The 20,432-nt window shown below is 56.0% G+C and overlaps 1 protein-coding gene across 2 annotated transcripts; it reads right to left on the bottom strand.

Moving 5' to 3' along the window:
- Nucleotides 1–1,149: 1,149 nt before the first annotated feature.
- PRDM8 (PR/SET domain 8) lies at nt 1,150–11,816 on the bottom strand. Of its 2 annotated transcripts, XM_040064676.2 has the most exons (6): nt 11,727–11,816; nt 11,033–11,371; nt 9,543–9,695; nt 3,317–3,537; nt 2,866–3,097; nt 1,150–2,660 (listed from the first exon to the last, which is right to left on the bottom strand). In XM_040064676.2, exons 4-6 carry the CDS (start codon nt 3,533–3,535, stop codon nt 1,279–1,281), a joined length of 1,833 nt encoding a protein of 610 aa, XP_039920610.1. In that variant the 5' UTR covers nt 3,536–3,537; nt 9,543–9,695; nt 11,033–11,371; nt 11,727–11,816; the 3' UTR covers nt 1,150–1,278. The 2 variants fall into 2 exon arrangements, with proteins under 2 accessions (XP_039920610.1, XP_039920609.1); XM_040064675.2 differs by lacking the exons at nt 9,543–9,695; nt 11,033–11,371; nt 11,727–11,816 and adding an exon at nt 4,920–5,034.
- Between the last annotated feature and the right edge of the window lie 8,616 nt (nt 11,817–20,432).

Genomic DNA, 20,432 nt, shown 5'->3' on the forward strand with positions numbered 1-20,432 from the left:
GGCTTCCCTGGGTCCTGTCACCCCAGACAAGCCCCGGGCAACCTCCGCGGCTGTGCCCATCCTCCAAGCCGGGGACCACCAATATCCCGGCGAGGGCGGGGGGCAATATGGGCTCCTGGAAGAGGTGAGGCGGGAAAATACAGAAACACGGAAAGACAAAAAGAAAAAGAAAAGACGGGCAAAAATAAAAAGAGAGGCAAAATGAAAGAAATTAACCCAAAACACGAAGGGAAGAGGAAAGGAAGAGAAAGACGGGACGAAGAAGAGAGATAAATGCTGAATGAAACGCCAGACAAAAGCAAAGATGCACAGAGGAAAGACGGACAGCTGTCGGAGGGGCCGAAGGAAGGCAGTCGAGGAGCGAAGGAGAGCGCAGAGAAGAGGCGGTGTGTTCGGGCTTTTCTGCCCTTCCCTGCGGCCCGGGTACGGCCGGGGGCCCGGTTACACCGCGCAGCCGAGGGCCCACCCCTTCGTCACCGCCCATTCCCCCGCATCGATTAACGTCCAGGTGCTTTGAAGAAAATAAAGTCATTTATTGTCAAAGCATCCAACATACCTGGATAAACTATAAAGTTTAATAAATCTCATTTTTTTTTCCAGAGGGGCGAGGGGAAAAAAAAAAGAAAAGAAAAAAAAAAAAAAAAAAAAAAAAGGTGAAAAAAAAAAAAAGGAAAAAAAAAAAACCCCAAACAACAACAAAAAAAACCACCCAAAACAAACCCAAACGGGAAAGGGAAGGTAACACGGAACTACCGAGACTCCATTCCACGGGCACCAGTGACACTCGGAGGGAAGGGGCGCGGGCGGCTGGGCCGGACGGGGGTAGCGCCCAGTGCATGCAGGACCCCGGCCCGCCGCCCGCCGGCCCCGCCGCGCTCCCCTCGCCCTTAGCTTCATATCCAAAATAAAAATTTACCCTGACATAGAATTATTATTACATCTAAACCATAAGTGCTTAATAATTTAAGTAGAAACGTATGACAAATGCATCAATATGTTGCAATATATGACATTTTAAAAATGTATTTTTTTAAGTAATTTGATTTTTTTTTCCTTTTTTTCCCGATGCTCTTTTTTTTTTTTTTTTTCTTTCTTTTTTTTTTTTTTTAACCTTCATTTTTCTGCTTCTTCTTCTTCTTCGCCTTCTTCTCCTCACCCGCTGCCCTCCCCGCCCCTCCCCGGACAGTGGAAACGCGTGCATCGAACGGGAAGGGCGGGAGAGGCGGGCGGCGTGGGGGTTCCCCGCGCGGGGGTCCCGGGGCCGTGGGGCTGTCCCCGCTAGTTGTGGGAGGTCATGTGGCGGGAGAGGTGGTGGCGCTCGCGGAAGGACTCGTTGCAGATGGGGCACTTGAGCTTCTCCTCGCGGCGGCGCTTGACGAGGGGCTCCAGCGCGTATTCCTTCTTGTGGTGGGAGCGCATGTGGTAGACCAGGTCCGAGGTCATGCGGAAGGACGCGTTGCACTTGGCGCACCAGTTCTGAGCCGGCAGGCACAGCGAGGTGAACGACGGCGGCAGCAGCGTCAGCGCCGACGGCAGCTGCAGCTGCAGCGGCCCCGCCGCCGCCGCCGCCACCGCCGCCGCCGCCGAGCTCTTGGGCCAGAAGGCCGTGGTGTAGAGGAAGGGGCTTTGCTTGGGCAGCCCTCCCCCGCCGCCGCCGCCGCCGCCCGCCGCCTCCCCGCCGCCCGGCAGCTTGGCGGCCAGCGCCTCGGCGGCGTACAGGCGGGCGGGGGCGGCGGCGCCGTCGGGGCAGGGCTCGCCCAGGGCGCCCAGCTTGGGACCCAGCACCAGCGGCGGGACGTGCGGGAAGGAGCGGGCGGGCTGCGAGAAGGCGCTCTTTCGCTCTTCGGCCCCGCCGCCGCCGGGGCCCCCGGGGCCGGCCCCGAGCTGCGGCACCGTGCTGAAGGCGCTGCCCCGCGCCGGGCTGCCACCGTCCAGGCGGGCGGCCAGCGGGCCCCCCGCACCGCCGCGGGGGCACAGGCCCGGCTCCGCGCCGCCCGCGCCCGGGGAGCTGCGCTCCGGGCCCTCTTCGGCGCCGCCGTCGGGCTCGGGGCCGCGGGCCGCCTTCTTCACCTCCACGAAGGCGCTGCGCTTGGCCTCGCCGGTCTCCGGGCTGGGAGGCGCGAAGAGGCGCCCGCCTTCCTCGAGCCCGCAGTAGGAGCCGGCGGCGCGGTACTGCTGCTGCGGGGCGCAGCCCGGCTCCTCCTTGGGCGCCGCCGGCAGCCCCGGCCGCTCCGCCGGGAAGCGGCCCCGCGCCGCGCCGGGCCCGCGCTCTTCCTCCTCGGGGAAGCGCCGCTTCGCCTTCCCGGCCGCCGCCTCAGGGCCACCCTCGGGGGGCGCCGGCCGCCCCGGGGACCCGGCGCGCCCGCCGCGGGAGTTCTCCAGCTCCCGCGCCAGGTTGTGGAAGTCCGTGGAGGGCTTGGTGCTGGCGGCCGGGCCGCCGTCGGGCCCGGGAAAGGGGTGGTGCGGCGGCCCGCCGGGCTTCCCGAACTTGCCGGGCTCCTGCTCCTTGCCGGCGCCGTCCTTGACGCCGGCGGGCTCGGCGGCGGGGCCGGTGTCCGGGCCGTGCAGCCTCTTGGGGCAGCGGAACCGGAGGTGTGCGGCGAAGGGCAGTTCGAACTGGAAGCGCTGGCTGCACTCGGGGCAGGCGAAGGGCGGCGAGCCTGCGTCGGGCGGGCACGACAGACAGGGAGAGAAAAGAGAGCGCCGTCAGCCGGGGCCGCCGACGGGATATGTGCGCCGAGAGTTTGGGGAGCGGGAGCGGGGGGAAATCCCGAAGCCAACCGCCGCCTCCCGATTCCCCCCGGCGGCGGGGATCCCCCTCCTTCCTCCCGCCCGGGACGGCGGGCGGCCGCGCGGGGCACCCACCGTTGGTGCGGGCGGGGGCCCGGGCCGGGCCGAGCAGCAGCAGCTCGGTGAGCTCCTTCCCGTACCACACCAGCAGCTCCTCGTCCTTGGCGATGCGGCGCAGGGAGCGATAAAAGAGCTGCCCGCTCTTGATGTAGGCCTCCAGGTTCTGCTCCTCCCGTTCCCGCGCCGACTGCACCAGCCGCAGCCACATCAGCCCCTCCGACGAGCCGTTGGCCGCCGACGTGTCCACCTGAAACCCCGCGTTAATCCACCGGACCGAAAGACAGACCGACCGACCGACCGACCGACCGACAGCACGGGGCCAGGCAACAGTAGGAGCGGCGGCGGCGGCGGCGCGGCTCTGCCCTCGGGGACAGCCTCCCGGCGGCGGGGGCTCCCCGGGCCGAGCTGCGCTCCGCGGCGGAGACGCGTTCGGGCACGGACCGACGTGGAGAAAAGCGGCTCTTACCCGGAATATGTAGGGGACGGTGCGCTTGTCGGTGGATTTGAGGGCGATAAAGGCGATGCTGTCATAGAGGGACGTGTGGCTCAGGACGCAGGGGCCGAAAATGGCATTTTCCGGGATGTCGCAGGTGGTGTAAACGCTGGTAAAAATGTCAGTCAAGCACTGCTGGACCGTCTTGGCATCCCCGTCCCATATTCCCCGCTGGACGCCGGCGTCCTCCATCCCTGCGAGCGGAGAGAGGGGCAGAGCGGGGCCTTTATCGCACTGGGTCCCGCTCAGCGGTACACCGGCATGCCCCGGAAAACAAAATAAAATCGACTTGAATTATTAAATAAAACATCTAGAAAAAAAAAAAAAAACAACTCCAAAACCGGAAAAAAAAAAAAAAAAAGGAAAAATAAAGAAAGAAAAAGGAAAAAAAGCAGGCGAGCAGTTTCTCCGATCTGAAAAAAAATTTAAAGCAAGCTGGGAGCCGCGAGCAGAGGCGAGGTGCCGGGACTCTGCCGCGCTGATTTATTTTTTTAGATATCGCGGCGGAGCTGGCTCTGTGGGCAGGGACACGGTAATCCCACCGGCCACGTCCTGTCCCGAGCCACCCCCGGAGCCGGTCCGGGCTGCGGGCTATGCCGGGGGAGCGGGTGGGTTCCAGTGGCTTGTCATTGACGCCGATTGCGTGTCAGCTCACCTCCCGCTCTGCGTGACAAGGGGAACGTATGGCTGCTCATTATCATAATCCAGCACTTTCCCTCCGAGATTTTAATTAAAAGCAGCAAGCAGAGGTAATTATTTTTACCTCGACACGCTTATTTATGGAGCGGGGTGAGCCCCGGCTGCCGCGCGTTACGAGGGGAGGGATGCGGGCGGCGGGCAGCTGGCGGGGCGCGGGCAGCGGGCAGGGTGCGGGGCCGGCGGCGCCGAGGCCGGGGAGGGAGCATCGCGCCCGGCTGCGTTGCCCTCGCCCTTCCCGACCAGATTAGAGCACGGCTGCCTTCCCCCGCCCCATCTGCCATCGAAATCCGTCATTTGGGGCTGGCTCGGGAAAAGACCGGTGCTCCTCCCGGTGCGCCTGCTGACGGCTGCCGCCGCTCGCACCGGGCACGGCTCCGCCGAACCGCCGCTCGTCCCCGATTTCGGGGTGCGACTGGGTTCCCGCCCCGCCAGGGAATTCACCTCGCCCCCCGGAGCGGCGGCGGGGGTCCCGGCCCCTCCCCGGGAACGAAGGCCGGGGCGAAAAGCGCTCCGGCGCCCTCCCCGTTCCGCCGCTGCCCGACGCATCTCTTCCCCGAAGGAATGATTTCGCCAAACGAAACCGCGGACAGCGAGCGGCCCCCACCGAACTTTGGCCCCGGCGGCGGCGGGCCCCGTACGGTTCCCCACGGCGCCGCATCCTCCCGGCTCCCCGGGGCGCCCCCGGGCCCGCGGCGCTGCCTCCCCCCGGCCGCCCTTTGTCCGGGCCGGGCGGCGCCGGGGCCGCTCCCGGAGGCTCCCCCACCGGTCCCTGCAGCCCGGGCAGGGCCGCCGGCAGCACGGCCATCCCCGGCATTGTTCCCGCTCCGGGGCGGCGGGGGCCGGCGGGGGCCGGCGGGGCCCCTCCGCCGGTACTCACCAGGGACGGTGGGGATAATCCTCGCCCCGACAGTGGCACAAAGGCGGCTTCGGGCTGGCTGCCTGGGGCTCTCAGCGCCGCTCCATGCCGGGCCGGGCCGTGCGGGCGGCGGAGCGGGAGGCGCGCGGTGCAGACGGACCCGGTGCAGTGAGGGGCTGGCACGCAGACACACACTTTTTGTTTGCTGCACATAATCTGCCCAATGACGCGTGACAGCCCACGTCCCTCCCGTTAACCCCTTCGGGGCTGCCCGCTCGCCGCCCGCCCGCCCCTCACCTGGACCCGCCGCCACCGGGCACGAACGGGGAATGGGGTGGGAATCGCGGGGAGCGCTCCCCCACCCACCCTCTGCCGGGTCAGCAGGCGTGTTTGGGGCCACGGCTCCGCTTCGGCCCCGCGGGGGTGCGGGGCTGGGAGTGGGGGTGCCCGACGGCCGCTCCGCCAGGCGCCGGGATCCCGACGGCGGCTTCCTGCCCTGTCCCCGCACCTGCCAGGTAGGGGTAATCGGACACGTAGAAAAAAAACCCCAAAAAACCCACAAAAACATCTCCTCGGGGAGACGGAGCCGAGTGGGGATGCCCGTGCCCGGCTCCGCGGAGCGGCCCTCCGGCGCTGCCGGCGCCCGGCGAAGGCCCGGCGGGCAGAGAAGCGGCAGCGGGCGACCCCGCGCTCCCCGCCGGAGCCGGGTCCCCGCAGGAGCGGGGCAGGGGGCAGCCCCGGCCGGAGCCTTCCGACCATTCCTAGCCATTCCGGGGCGGGAAGCGGCCACGGGCTCTCTCCCTGCACACGCGGGGCTCCCGCATTCACCGACACGCGCGCAGCTTCAGGGAACAGGGACACGCGCAGATGCTCTGTGCCGAAATAAGGGGTTTACCGCGTGGAAAAGTGTTTACCAGTCCCTCCCTGATCGTCGTCATTTCAGATACAAAACAGATTAAAAAAAAAAAAAAAAAAAAGAATAATTAAAAATAGATTTTGAAAGCCCTTAAACTATAAAAAAGGAGAGACAAAGCGTTTTCCAGGGGCGAGCGGAGCGGGGTTTGCTGAGAGTGGGCTGATGTTTGGCTTTCAAATTCACTTATCCCACACACAATTACGATTTTCCTTGCATTAGGATTAAAGGCTGCATATAATATGCTTTCAACATTTATCTTATTAATTCGACAAAACGCAGTGTCTCCTACAACGGAGATTCTCATAACATTAAAAATACGTGAGTCTGTAAAAATTTGGATGTCAATTCCTGCTTCAGATGTGATGGGATTTTTTTTTCCCCTATTCCTGTTTTTTGTGGTTTTTTGGTTTTTTTTTTTTTTTTTCTTTTTTTCCTCCTTTCAGTGCTGCAGCTCTCGCTCTAAGATACAAATTGTCCGAATGACTGTCATTAGTGGGGAAAAAAACCCCAAACCCTACGCGCTAATTTAATTCGTGAAAATTTTAAGGGACACCACGGCACATATACGATCTCGAAATCGCTTCGGCGTGATCTAAGCTACCGAAATTCCCTGGGACTGGAAAGGATCGCGGCGGAATTTCTGAGCTTTTATCCAGCCTCTGATGCCACTCTAAAAGCGAATCCCAGGGAACAGCGTCCTTCGACCCGCGGAACGGCACCGGGACGGACGCGGGCTCTTTCTTTTGGACTTTCTGGGGGCTGCCCCCATCGGCAGCGCCCATCGCAAACCCCGCAAAGCCCGGCGCCCCGCAGAGCCCGCTGCCGGCGGCTCTCTCCCGGCCTCGTGGAAATGCCTCACCGGGAATTTTGGGGGACACGGGGCAGCTGCGCCGGGCCTGGCCGCGCTGCCAGCGAGCTCGGTGTCACCCTACGCGGCCGTGCGATCGCTGCCCGCCGCCTCTCGGCTGCCGCAAGCTCCCATCTCGGCACATCCATGTATTTTCTAGTCGTTTAATTTTCCAGAAAATCTCTTGCGGAGAGCAAGGGGCAACCCGGGCTGAGGAGTTCCGGCCGTTTTCCCAGAGACCCCCGCAGACGGCAAAGCCCCGCCACTCCCCGCCCTCCAAAAGCACAGCCCCTGCTCTGCCGAGCCCCTCTCGACGGCACCGGCGCGGCACAACCAACAGTTCCCGGGCAAGGGGAAGCCCCAGAAGCAGCGGACAAGCCCGGGATCCGAGCTCAGAAGGGGCTGGGCTGGCGAGCCAAATTCCCACAGAAGCCAGCGCTGACAGCACCAAGGCCCGGGGCGGGGGGGCGGCCTAGGGTCCGCTGCTCCCTGGCCGGGACCTGGCGGTGATTCAGGCGGCCGCAGGGGCCAAAGGGCTGGCAGAGTGGGATACCTGGATACCTGGACACCGTTGTCACTAACCACCTTGATAATCGTCTTCTGCCCACGACGAGTTATTGTGGAGATGGCTGCAAGGGACAGAGTGCCTGCTCCCGGGGCTGTCAGTCTTCTCTTTCCTCCCTGACCTTCACGTGGGAAGGGGAGAGGAGAGGGACCAGGAAAGGCTGCTCAACCTGTGCTCAGAAACACTCCTGCATCCTTTGGGAAACACTGCCTGAGTCGTGTCACACGCCAGGCCAACGGGTGCGTGGTTACTCCTATGAGACACAGACACAGCTGAGAGTCAGCTCCCAGGTGACTTCAATAAAGTCACTCATAAAATAAATTCACCGAGAGAACACACGAGCTCCCAGAAGCACACGAGCCCAGCCACACTCACTCCGGTGGGGCCAGGGCACCGTGGGGAGGGGGCACAAAGGGATGCTCAAAACTGCCTTGCTACCCTCTCTGCCTGCTGCTGCCAGGGCCAGGGCCAGCTGTGGTGCCTGGGAGGTGCACACCAGGTGGAATGGAAAGCCTCTCAAAACGAAATGTGGAGCCACAAGCTTTACTGGTGCCTGAAGAAATGCAGAGCAGAGACAGGAGGCAGGGAGGCCTCTGTAGTGGAAATAAATTGGGGCCTCAGCTGAATGACTGACACCATCCTTTCTGCTTGTCCCCAGGCTCGTGGATGGCACCTTTCCTGGGGAAGCCCTGTGCTGGGGTGCCAGAGGCATCCCATCAAGCCACAGACATGGTGCACAGAGGAGCGGTGCTTCTCCCACTGCAAATTCTGCCGAGCAGCATGGGGAACCCACTGGGAATCCTCAGACCCACAACCAGATGAATATTTGCCTGCCTCCAGGTCCTTGCCAGGGCCGAGGCACACCAGCAATGTTCTCTCTTGCTCTCAGCCCAGCTCTCAAACACCCCTGGGGTGCCTGTCCCTTCCTATTACCTCTGACCCTTCAGCCCCACCTCACCAATGCTGGACTCCCAGGTCAGGTCACCACCATGCCACAAAACCACAAATCCCTAAAAAGGGCCAGATACCAGCTTTAGCTGTGCTTCACCCCAAGGGGAAAATGCTCCTGCCCCCCAGGAACCCGACATTCCTTCCCTACCTGCTTTCTCATGGTTCAGCCACACCACAGGCACCTCAGCTCTTTCCTCATCCCTGATGGTGCCCAAATTTCCCCTCTACTTTCTTCCCAGAAAACGCGGAGTCTGGTTAGAAATATTAATTTGCATATTCACCAAAGGGTCACAGAAGTTTATTACTGACCAAAACCTAGACCACCAAACCACCAGGTGGCTGGTTAAATGGTTCGTACATAGCCCACTATCACTGCTGACTTTCTATCTCAAAATTATTTTTCTCAGGCTTTCTGCTTCTCCTCCTTACTTGGCCTGACAGCAGCATCAAGGTTTAAAACCTGGAAAGCTTTCACCTAGCTTCACCTTCCTTCAAATGTTTAACAGCCTGACAGAAGACATGATTGCTTGCGAAGGACAGAAAAGGGAGAGAAATGGAAGAAGGGGAATCCCTGCGGGACCGAAATCTGCCTCTGCCTCCTGTACACCCTCGGGCCTTTCTGTCCCTGTGTGCCACCATCAGTGTCCCACGCCGGGGCAGAGCCCGCCCCACCGCACAGCCCTGGCCGTGCCTCGGTGTAAGGCCAGGCAGAAGCCACGCCGCAGCTGGAGGACAGAGCAGAAGACAGGAGGGACAGTCCTACAGTCCTTGGCCCAGCGCTGCCCAGCATGGGGTGCGTGGGGTCAGGCAGTGCTGGGCTCCAGCTCCTCAGGAGACCTGAGCTCAGAGCAACGGGCCAGATGTCACTTTGGTGGCCACACGACCTCTCTGCTGTCGGGTCCATGAGGACATCGCTCACAACTTCTCACCGGACCCTGGGTGGCTGCTGAGTTATGCATGGCCAAGGTTTGGCAGGAGCTGACTGCCCAGCATATTCCCGTCAGGTGGATAATCTTCATGCAGGGATCGCCTCTCCCTTCCCGGTGCTGCCTCGGGGCTCTGAAGGCCTTGGCAAGTGACAGTCCCTAAAGTTAGCAAAGGTTTGCTAAACCCTGGCGCAGAGGGGGTGGGGAGAGCAATGAAAGGACAGACAGAAGGGGCAGGGGGGAGGGAAAAAATAAAGATGCAGAGGATTTCAGATCCAGCTCTGCTGCAGCAACTTGACGTGGGGTCTGTGAAGGATCTTGAAACTTAAAAAGATTTATTTTCTCTAGTCATAAATCTCATCCCGTTGTTCCTCTGACCAACCAAGCATGATAAAGTCCTTTTCCATAAAGTATTCAGTATTAAAGCCACAAAGCTCACCCAATCAGTGGCCATCTGCTTCTCCCATAACTGCTGCTCCAGAAGCAGGGAAAAGCAGCCAGAAGAGAAAGGGCACCACTGTTACGGCTCTGGGACAAATGAAGAGGCACTGAATAGCAGCCGAAACCTTTGGTTTGCCTTGTATATCTGTATCTATAGAGACAGAGGAAGAAAGGAAGCATTATATTGATACAACAATTGTAAAACAAAAAAAGGAAGAGGCATCTAAAGGGCAATACAGCGGGCATCAGAGGGCCCCGCGGGGAGGGATGCTCGCAGATTCATACAGACCTTTAATTGCTTTGCAATTGAAAGATAAAGAGGCCGAGGGAAAAAAAAAAAAAAAAAAAAAAAAAAAAAAAAAGAAGGAGAGAGCGGCAAAGAGACCTGCGTTACACGGTGCATCGGCGCCTGAGCCCTCGCAGCCAGCGAGCTGGAGCATTGCTGATTGGGGTACGATATTCCCGGGACCGACCCCCCCATTACGCTCTCCCCGGCTGCATCTCGGCCCGGCCACCCCGCACTGACCTTGGCTTCCAGGCGGCTGGGAGGGAACAACCCCCAAGCGCGCCCCCGGAGCTCCCCGTGATGTAGGACACGTCCCGTAGCCGCCCAGCCTTTCGGGCTGCCCCCCAGGAGCGTGTTTGAGGGGATCCCTCTTTTCGTCGCACCGCCGGCCGCGCTGCTCCCGGGCGCACAGAAAAAGCCGGCAACGATGTCACCCCAAAAAGGACGCGGGGAGGCGGGAAGGTGGCGGACTGGAGAGGGGCCGCAGAAGCCCGAGGCGCCTACAGGAGCACCGGGCGGGCAGCGGCCACCCGAGAGCGGCCCCCGCCCCTTCCTGTGCCGCCGCCCGCCGGCCAAACAGCGGGTTAATGACCGAGTTAGGTCATTAACCCATTTACGTCCCCCGAGAGCCGGGCATTCGACCCGGGACCCCACCGCACGCTCTGGGGAGGGGACATCGGCCCCAGGTCGTGGGGATACGGGCAGGCACCCACGGACACGGGCCGGGATTAGCGGCGGCGGGTCGGGATTAGAGGCCGCCCGCTCTACTGCCGCTCTCCGGGATTACGCCTGGATTAGGAGGCGGCCCCGTCCCCACTCCCGCGCCGGGCGGGGTGAGGGGGAGTCCCGGAAACCCGGAGGGGTTCGGGGCCCCCGGGGGGCCAGTTTCCCCCCCTGGCCCCCCGGTGTGCCAGGCGAATGCTGCTTCCCTCCGATGGAGGGCAGGAGAGGAAAGTCGAAGCCCGGGATGCCGCCGGCGGCGAGATGCAGGTGCCAGGAACCTGACCGCGGCCATCCCGCCTCCCGGGGTGGGGGCACTGAGCCCCCTTCTCGGTTCCCCATCTTGGGACCCGGCGGGAGGCTGGAGGGCCCAGCAGGAGCCGGGGCTGGAAGCGCAGGGGACCAAACAAAAAGGTGGTGCGTTTTCCTTTTAAGATTCCACGGCACATTGAGTGAAAGCAAGACGAATACAGTTTACGCACCGATAAAACCAGGGTCGAGGACCGGGAGACGCCGATGTGCTTCCCTCCCCCCCTGCAGGTTTCGTTTCTCTTGCAGAGCACGAGCGGGACCAAACACCACGTTGAAGGCACGAGTCGCTCCCTGGCTTTTCCCGAGCACTGTCGTGTCCAGCAGCCCTGTATTATGTCAAAAATCTGGCATGGCAGGCAGTGGCACATCTGCTAGGTGTGGATGACATTCATTAGCCAAGGTTCTCTGCTAAACGGTCTGCCAGAGTCTCAGCAGCGCTGCCCAATGCCAATCACTCGTCTGCTGCCAGCTCAAAGGCAATCCTGCTTCAGGGATGGCTCCTTTCCATGCTGGCAGGGGAAACAGAGGAAACAATGCATTTAGATGTTTGGGATGTGAGCGGGGTTGCACATGGGAGCAGCAAGCAGATGTAGCAGGAGAGGAGATGAAGTTGTGAAGTGTCATTCAATAATTGCAGCACAAGGGAGATGTAATGGTGAGCTGAGGTTTGGGAGGGGAAAGCATTAACCCCTTTCCAAACCACAAGGCAGACACTGGTGGACGCTTTTTGGAAAGGAAGCATAATGAGGCTAATGCAGCAAATGGCCTGCTTGTGCTTGTGGAGGACACACAGAACAACGCAGGGAGATTCATGCCAGGACAGCTGGGAAAACCGTCCAGGCCAGGGGAGGGAGCTGCACTGACCTGTTCAGGGAGCAGCCTGGCCCAGATGTCCTTCCCCTCTGGGGGTCTACCTGCTGCAGCCTGGAGAGCCGCCCTGCCCGTGACACAGTGGGCTCAGTGCTGGCCCTGACAGCTTGGTTCACAGCCAAAAGGGGCAGCTGCACACCCAGGGCAGGCTGGGCACTCACCGCCCTGCCCTACCAGAGATGTGGAGACCAGAGGTGGAAGGCAGGAGCATCTGCTTGGCACTGCCACAAACATCATTCTCTGGGAAGAGAGGCTCCATTTTCCTCTGCTCAGAAGCTGTGGGAAGGTACTTGTTCCTACAAAGGAATTAAAACGCCTCGATCGGAGATAGATGTAAGGATGTCAACCTTCCCCTCTTATTAATTTAATAAATTTACAACCACAGAACGAAGCTCGAATTTGAGCCACTATGTGCTTTCCAGGGAGCCTGGAGAGGCAACCTCAAATAGATGCTCGGTGTAAACTCCCCTCAGCCCTGTTTTCCCCCAGCTTCCATTCTGACTTCTGTTTCTGTTTATGTCCATTCAGGTAGTGGTTCATAAAATGTGTGAGACGCTACCTACCTATATACACACACACTCACACAGCTCTTGCCTCACAGATAATTCCTGTGACAGCCTCAGTTTCTTAAATGTTCCATTACTTTTGCTTGCACCATGAAAGACCACTGGCAGCTTACAGTGCTTCTTTCAGCCTGGCAGGAAATCACAGGCTTCTCCCCCAGGACTGGCCTCTGCAATTGCCTGTGCTATTAAATCCCCATGTACACCAAGAGCCCCTCCCAGGTCAGCACAACTGTTCCACGGTGGAGCCCATCTCTGGCACCACACGTGCTCTTCCCACAGGCAGTGGCTTCCCCGATATCCTCTGCCTGGCCATCTGCGGCACAGCTCAGCTGTGAGCCCTTTCCTTCTGCTCTCACCTCCCCAGGAAGTCGTTCTGCTCCAACTGCATTCTGGACTGAGCCTTATCCAGCTACTGTTTCTGTGCTGGGTTTGTCTCTGTTCTGGTTAGTCGGTCAGCCTCAACCAACGAATGTCTGCACATTATAAGAGATTTCCCCAATTTCCTACTTTTTGTGTTTTAACCCTTGCTGTACCACATACACCCCGACACGCTTCTGGTAGAGGCTATGTGAACCCCATAGCCTCCCATCCTCAGACACTAGAATTGGATGGCTTTAAGAGCAGGAGCCAAATCAAGAGACAGAGATGCGATGCTTCTCCCACCCCTCTAAACATTATACCTTCGTTTAAATACGTGAGTAATCCCACCGGATCTACTCCAGTGCTTAAAGTTAAGCCTATTAAGTGGTCTGCACACAGAGGAGCAGGAAGAAAAGGGAAAGGGGAGAGTGGGGCACGGCTCCAGCAGGGAGCCACGGTGGCAAGAAACACCTCCCTGCTCTCCTTGCCCTCAGGGTCACCTTCTCCTCTGGCCACTCCTGACAGCCCCAACGCCAGGCTCACCTCAGTGCTCGGCGCTGTCACTATCGGCGATGTGAGTGCAGTAACAGCGAAACGAGATGAAGCAGGGGGAGAGAAGTGCTTTAAAAACTTGTCAAAACAAAAGCCTGGATTAATTTTTTAATGCCACGTTGGGCTTTGCAGTCACTGTATTGGGAACTATATTTTGTTTTGTTTTCAAGATGCTTCCTGCAAAACTCATCGCGTTCGTCATCATTATTTTCATACAACGACACAGGAGAGAGAGAAGTTATCCCTGTTCCTACAAGGAGGGCTCTAGGAAAGCACTCATGCACGTGGTCTCCTTTGCTCTCTGAGGATTTCAAGCACATACTTAGATTTAAGCCTGAGTGCTACCTTTTGTAACAGGGAGCATCACTTAGAAACAGGATTTGATTCAAAACCTGCACATCCACGGAGCTCTGGCTCTTGACTCTGCTTCAAGCACTGGAAAACCTCCTGCTTTGGCTGCACAAAGCCGCGTCCCACCCTTTGATGCATTTCTTGGCACGTGCACATTCTAATTCCCGACACCACCCTTTCTTCCCCTTTTCTTAGCCGGCTTTTCTCTGGGCACAATGCATTATGCTTTCCTGTATGTACAACTCCATACTGCTTGCACAATGTTTTGCATGATCTAATATTCTTTGTTCAAAACTGCAAGAAAATCTAAATAAAGACTATAGCATGTCGCATCAGTATAGGCATCAGCTAACGTTTTCCACGGCATATGGTACTTCAGAAGCCATATGTACCACTGTTTAGTGATTCTGGCAAAGAGGCGCAGAATGGTGAAATCCAACTGCCAGGATTTCTGAAAACAAATATGTAAATGCTCCAGTGCTTTTGTTATTCATAACATACCTCTAACACAGCACATACAATATGCTGTTCATTCTGTAACGAGTATACTACTAAACTGTATTTGCTTCCGTTCTCATTTTAAAAGATTATTTTCTTCTGTATGTGATTCTGCCATCCCCTCTATCAAAATCAATCTAAATTGCAATTCAGAAAAGGCATTTTATCTATTTTAAAGCATACACCATGGGGAAGATTATGTACCTACGCAAGGGTCTCACATCAGAACAAAGACAGACGTTATCTCTGCAGCCTGACTAGTGGAATCAAAGCAAGGAAGGGAAGTGCACTTAAGCAGATCGGTTGCATGGAACAAAGCTTGTTCAGCCAGGAATAACCTCCCAGGGAACACGGGTGGGTTGCCCCTGCTCACGGGCTACTGCAAAGCAAGCAGGCAGACAAGGCTTTTGTGAACAGGCCCTCAGAAACAATAGCTGGGAAGGAAAGAGAGGATTCCAGACATGTGGTCCAAGGTGGATGGCGGCTGCCAAACTCTGACCTGGGCTGGGATTGGTCCTGGTGAGCCAAGGCGCAGCCAGCAGCCGCGGAAAAAGGGGATGGTCCGTGGCTGGAGGCTCGTTCCCAGACGGGCTGGCAACACCAACATCGAGGTGTTGGGGCAGTGCAGTGAATCACTAAAAGCTTCAGACCCTATCAGCCATGGCAGAAGCCCTCCTTCCAGAGCCAGCACCGGCAGGTAAACAGGAATCAACACCCAATTCCATTAACCGCCTCTGACAGCGCTGCTCCGGGTGCTCCTCTCATCCGCAGAGAGCTTGTCATCTCTGCCGGGGATCTTGCTGTGCTGAAGGATTCCAAAATGTTGCCGTTTAGCATTAAGCCTCCCCATTCACAACAAACATTTTAACATTATCTGCTGCCACCATTGCCTCTGTCTTTTGGTTTATCAGTGTCCACAGAGACTGAAATTGCGGGAGTGACCAAGCCCATTCACAGGTCACTCTGCAGCTCACTCCTGCCTCAGAAGCAGGGCTCCTGTATATCCCCAGAGCCAGTGCTCAGCATCCTGCAGCTCCTGGTGACACCAGGGGACCAGGCAAACCTCGGGAGGAGGGCACAGATACCAGTGCCTCCAAGAAACACGTGGGTTTTCCAGTCTATTGCTCAACTAATGTTGTTAAAAACATCAATGAACCCATGACTCCCTGCACAGCGTCTCAGCAAAATACTCTCACCCTGCAGGGTCCTGAAAAACTTCAGCCATCTCCAGATGTGACAGTGCTATTCAAGACACACAGATGCCTTTTTCCCAAGAGATTGAGGAGTGCTGCTCCTTTCTTCGCCAGTCTGGCACTGCAGCATCCCATTTCAGCAAGCACAACTTCCCTCACCAGGGTTTTGTGCCCACCACCACCTCTGCTTGACTTCCCTTGCACATCAGATGTGCTTGTTACCTCCTGTCTCCTGCCAGCCCCCAATGCATTATCCTGAGCTGCAAACGATCTGGGTGCCCAAGCAATTCCTTTTTGATAGGTTTTTTCCCCTGAGACATAAACTGGGATCCCACCTTCCTCCTCTCAAGTTACAGAGATACTCTGTTCTAAAGTTTAAGCCAGACCTTTGCATGCAGCCAGGGCTTTCACCTCTAAAGACTGTTTTTTTCTATTCTATCACAGAAGAAATCCTTAAAATAAACCTTTATGTTTTCTTACTTTTGTAGATCCTTCTGCCAGAATCTGGGGTGGTTTTTTTTCTATTCTGTTCTAGCCAGCAGGTGATAAAAAATTGCCATAAGAAATGTTGGCTTCAAGCATAAGTGCCGGGATTAGAAAAAGAGACAATTAGAAAGTGCAAAGTGGCAAAAAGCTCTAAGAAGCCAAAAATAAAAGAACAAACATGCAATCTGGCTATCAAAAAAAGTCACGTTTTTCCCTTGCTGCAGTAAAAATCAACACTGTCAAAATTAAAAAGTATTTTGGAAGATAGAAGTCATGGGGAGAGGGGATAAACAGTCCCACAGGGTCAAAAAGGGAAGGCCTGGGAAAAGCCACCTGAAGGAGCTGACAAAGGAGAGGACAGGGAAAGGCAAGCACCTCGCACCGTGCTGCCAGGATGCTGTAGTGATCCTGCAGCTGCTGGGTGAGACAAACTACCCCGAGTGAAGGGAGCCAAAAAAAGAGCCTGCTGATTGAGCTGGTTCACATGCACCCGCATTTATGGCAGAGCAAAGGTCAGTCTTGTATTACCTCTTGTGAATCCCTCTTGAACGAGCAAGCTGGGGATTTGATGAGCACAGGACAAAGATTTATCGACGTGCCAGGGGTTGCTGGCCCTAACTCTTAACCTGCTGGCAGAGGTTGGGGCTTTTCATTAAGGGAGGGCCATGCATGGAATACTTGCAGGCTTCAGCTAAGAGTAAATGGGATCTCAGCCCACACAATTTGCCACTGCCTAAGAGACACCAGATTATTTTCTCCCAGCACAGAAGTAAGCAGTTCCCTGGAACCCTCTGAGCAGTGCAGAGCACAGAGGGGATAGTGAAGGGAAAGCTGGAAGGGGTCTCATGGTACATTTTTCATCATATCCATGAGCTCTAGATCAGCGGAGAAAACCTAACCGCCCCTGCAAGCTGTACTCCCGTGCTCCGGAGGCAACCCCTTTCTGGAGCCAGGCAAGCTCCCACTGCCACTGCCAGGACAGGCCCCTCTCCAGGGCCATTCACAGCTCCCATTGGCAGTCTCCCTGTGCCACCACAAAATCTGGCCACTTTTAAGGGAGAACACTCTTCACGTGGGATACACCCTCCTGGACAGGCTTGTTCCCTCTCCTAAATCCCCTGTCTTGATTGCACAAGCAGCTATGGCTTCAGGAGGAAAGAATAACCTGAGCAATTGTGTATTTACAACAACACATCCTCCTGCTTCTCCCATTACTTGTTTTCCCTGAGGCCTATGTGTCTGCACCCCAATCCCTCCACCTGGATCGCATCAACTCTGACTGCCTCTACATGAGCTGCTGGGTTATTTCCCCCCTGTTCTTCCTGAGATGTTTCTAGAAATACTGCTGAATCATCAGACTTCATTATACGAGATCCAGCACCACTTGGAGACTCTTGAGCTTTCCCCAGAAACTAAAATAAAACAACCCCATAACATGGACTATGGGGTTTTACACTTGGTGTTCTTGCACACTTCATGCTTGTTCCCACTTTTTTCTTTTCCTGTTGCAACCTGAATACCCCACGGTGCTGGCTGAGGGGCAGTAAATTCACTCCCTCCTTCCCTTCCCGCAGCCTCTGGCAAAGCTCTCAGCCGCCCTCTGCTTCCCTCTTCGTTCAGACACACAAATCTTGTGAGACACACAAAGATTTCTCACCCAAGAGACAGTATCCCAAGGAGCTTCCCAGCCCCTTTGGGACACACACCCCCAAGTCCCTTCAAGCACCTGGGCTGCAGCAGGAAGAGCCAGGCAAGGACTAGAAGAGGGATTCCCAATACACGCTCCTGCAGAGTGAGTGAATAATTTCTCTCCTGCAGTTAGTGCCAGCACTTGCTCTTTGCCAATTGGCAGAGGGTACCGCTTCCTTTTCTGAGGAATGCTTAACATCCACCTTTCTCCCACCCCAAGGGAAAACCACAGAGGCTTGGGGGAGTCTTCCCAGGCAGCTGGGCATCTGAAGGAGCTGCAGGTTTGGGGAAGGAGGAGGAACCCAGCCGAGAAGCCAGGTTTTACTTCACAAACGACTTTTGGCTGAAGGGGAGCAAGGAGCACATCTCTCCCTCACCTGAGAGTTCCCATGGTGGGAAGGGGTGTAACAGCAGGGTGGCGGAACAGCAAATTTTGGAACAGGCAGGTCTGCAAACAACTTCCAGTATAATATTTGAGTCCTCAGATGTTCAGCCACTTGCACATACTGTGTGAGCGCCTGATTTGCATGGGATTTGTATTTGTTGGTATTCACATTCGCAGGAGAACGCATACATTAGATTAATGTCATCACAGTTTATGGAGATCATCTGTGCCACAGCACCAGCTCAGGGCTCTGACTACATTCTGTGCCCCGTGGCACATGGCAGCCTCTCCTGCCCTGCCAGGGCCACCGAGAGTCAGGACGGGTGTGCCAGGCTGAGCCCCGAGGTGGTCCTGCTGGGCTCTCCTCTTTTTAACATGAAAGTTTAAAGATCATTTGGAGTAATGGTCTAAAATTGCTTAGCCCACATTCCAAAGGTAAAATTAATCCAACTATTTGTACTTATTCTCTTATATTTGCTTGTATGAACCTATGGCACACTCCGCATCCTCATTTTTAGTGCTGACTTAAGGACATTCAGCTTAAGTGCCTACTTGCCTGACACTCAGGTCAAACAGACCAACTAGGTGATCCCTGTTCGTCTTGCAAGAGCATCCCTCTCTCAGTAAAACGGGATGGTTATAATTCCCTCCCTGTTTGCCATGACACCTGGGTGCTCTCATCTGCTAGACAGCTGGAAGCTGTCACTAGAGATGCTGTTCTCACAGAAGCGTTGCTGGGCTCAGTCAGACACTCTTTGTAAAGCAGATGGAACACCTCAGAAGAACAGCACTGCAGCAACAAAAGCTCATTTTCTGCTAGGGGGTTTCTGTTATTGGGCAACGCTTCCTTCAGGTGACTTCAGACTTCACACCCCAGTGAGCCCACATGCCAGCAGAGTCCAATGATGATTCTGTTAACCTACTTCCACTACTGAGGCCCTGCAGTTCCACTTCCCAAGGCTGGCCACCAGCCCCCTTCCACGTCTGCACTTCCAAATCACACAGGAGCAATAGCAATGAGGGCTCAACCCCCACTGTGGCCCAGGATTTCTGACAGATCAGGATTTCCGCTCTGTCCCCATGGAACTGCGCATGCACAAGCCTCTCATGCTGGCACCCACATCCGAGTCACTCCTGATGCACAGGATCTGCAGAATCTGTCTCAATCTTGATGGTGCAACCCAGAGGAAGTGGGTGGCAGAAAGGAAGAGTGCACGTCTCCAAATCCGGTGATGATTTCATGCTTACCTCAGTAACAAGCCAAGTAACACCTTTTGCCCTCCCTTAAAAGCCTCTTTCTCTGCAGCATGACACCAGCCCATGCTCCAGCTACCTGCACAATTCAGCTGCTTCCATTGCTCCTCACCCAGGCACAGCTCTCCCACCTCACAGCACAGATCCCATCCCACACCATTTGACACTCGGAGATGCTGTGGTATGCATAGCTCACCCACGAGAAGGGCATGCCCTGCTCCAGCTTGGGTTAGCAGACATAATTTCAATTTATGGCTCTTACTAGCAAAGTCTTGAAAAGGCCTTTCAATATTTGAGTGCTTCAGCCTTATTTTCCAAGCAATTTATACACTAAGAAACTTAGATGGAAACCTCCAAGTGATAATCAAGTCCCTTAGATATCTCAGAAAATGATGCCCCCACATGATCTAGTACCCTCATGACAAACAGCCCTCTATTTTTCTTTGTGATGGTTCCTACTTCCCACCAACATCTGTCACTGTGATTACGATCTCTAATGAGCTTCTAAATTATATCACAGCATTCTGCCTTGATGAGCCACATTCAGTAACTTTCATTCTGCAAGACGTGAAACACTGCCTAAAAGATGCTGAATGAAAATTCCCTCAGCACAACAGCTGAAAAAGTGGTTTGGAGGTGTTTTTTTGCCTGTTTTGCTTGAGTTTTGTTTTTTCTTTTTCTGGGGGAGGTGGATGTGGTTTAGCGTTCTGTTTGGTGTTTCTTGTTATGCATCTTATTCCATGATGCCTAGGAACTTTACAAACGAGGCACAGAAAGTTGAGCCTTCCTATTGCACACCCCTAAAATCTCTGAAGATGGGAGCTCTCACCACACAGCAACAGAGACGGCACATTATCTCTGTAAGGCAGGACAGGGGGAAGAACCCAAGCCAAGGTCCCCGAGAAAATTGCCATTATTTTTATGTTGGCTTCCAGTTACAGGCAAGGGTTAGTTTGGGTGATATATCCAGACCCTCGGGATGCTGTACAGACTCAGTTTCCCTGTGCTGCCAGGACGCAGCATTACGCTCCACACCTCCCCCCCTCCAGTGATCACACTGGGAGACTCCAGTGTAAGTGAAACTGGAAAAGTGAGTATTAACCCCCAAGGTTTGCTGCCCTGGCTGCCAGGAACCAGTGGCCACTCAGCCCTGCTAACACATGCCTACACTGCCTAGCAATCTCTAGGGGATTTGGATCTCTCAGATCCTCGTTCCTGTCGATTCCTCAGACAACACCAGCCCCACTCAGCATTCCCATTCAAACATGTTACTAACACGCACATCCAGTGTCACACCTTGCACTCATGTCACCTGCTCATCTGGGAAAGTGTGTACTTTGTGTCTGAAGACAAGGACAGAGCCAGC

Source organism: Hirundo rustica, chromosome 5 (assembly GCF_015227805.2).
Source record: "Hirundo rustica isolate bHirRus1 chromosome 5, bHirRus1.pri.v3, whole genome shotgun sequence".
In the NCBI taxonomy this organism is placed as follows: Eukaryota; Metazoa; Chordata; class Aves; order Passeriformes; family Hirundinidae; genus Hirundo; species Hirundo rustica.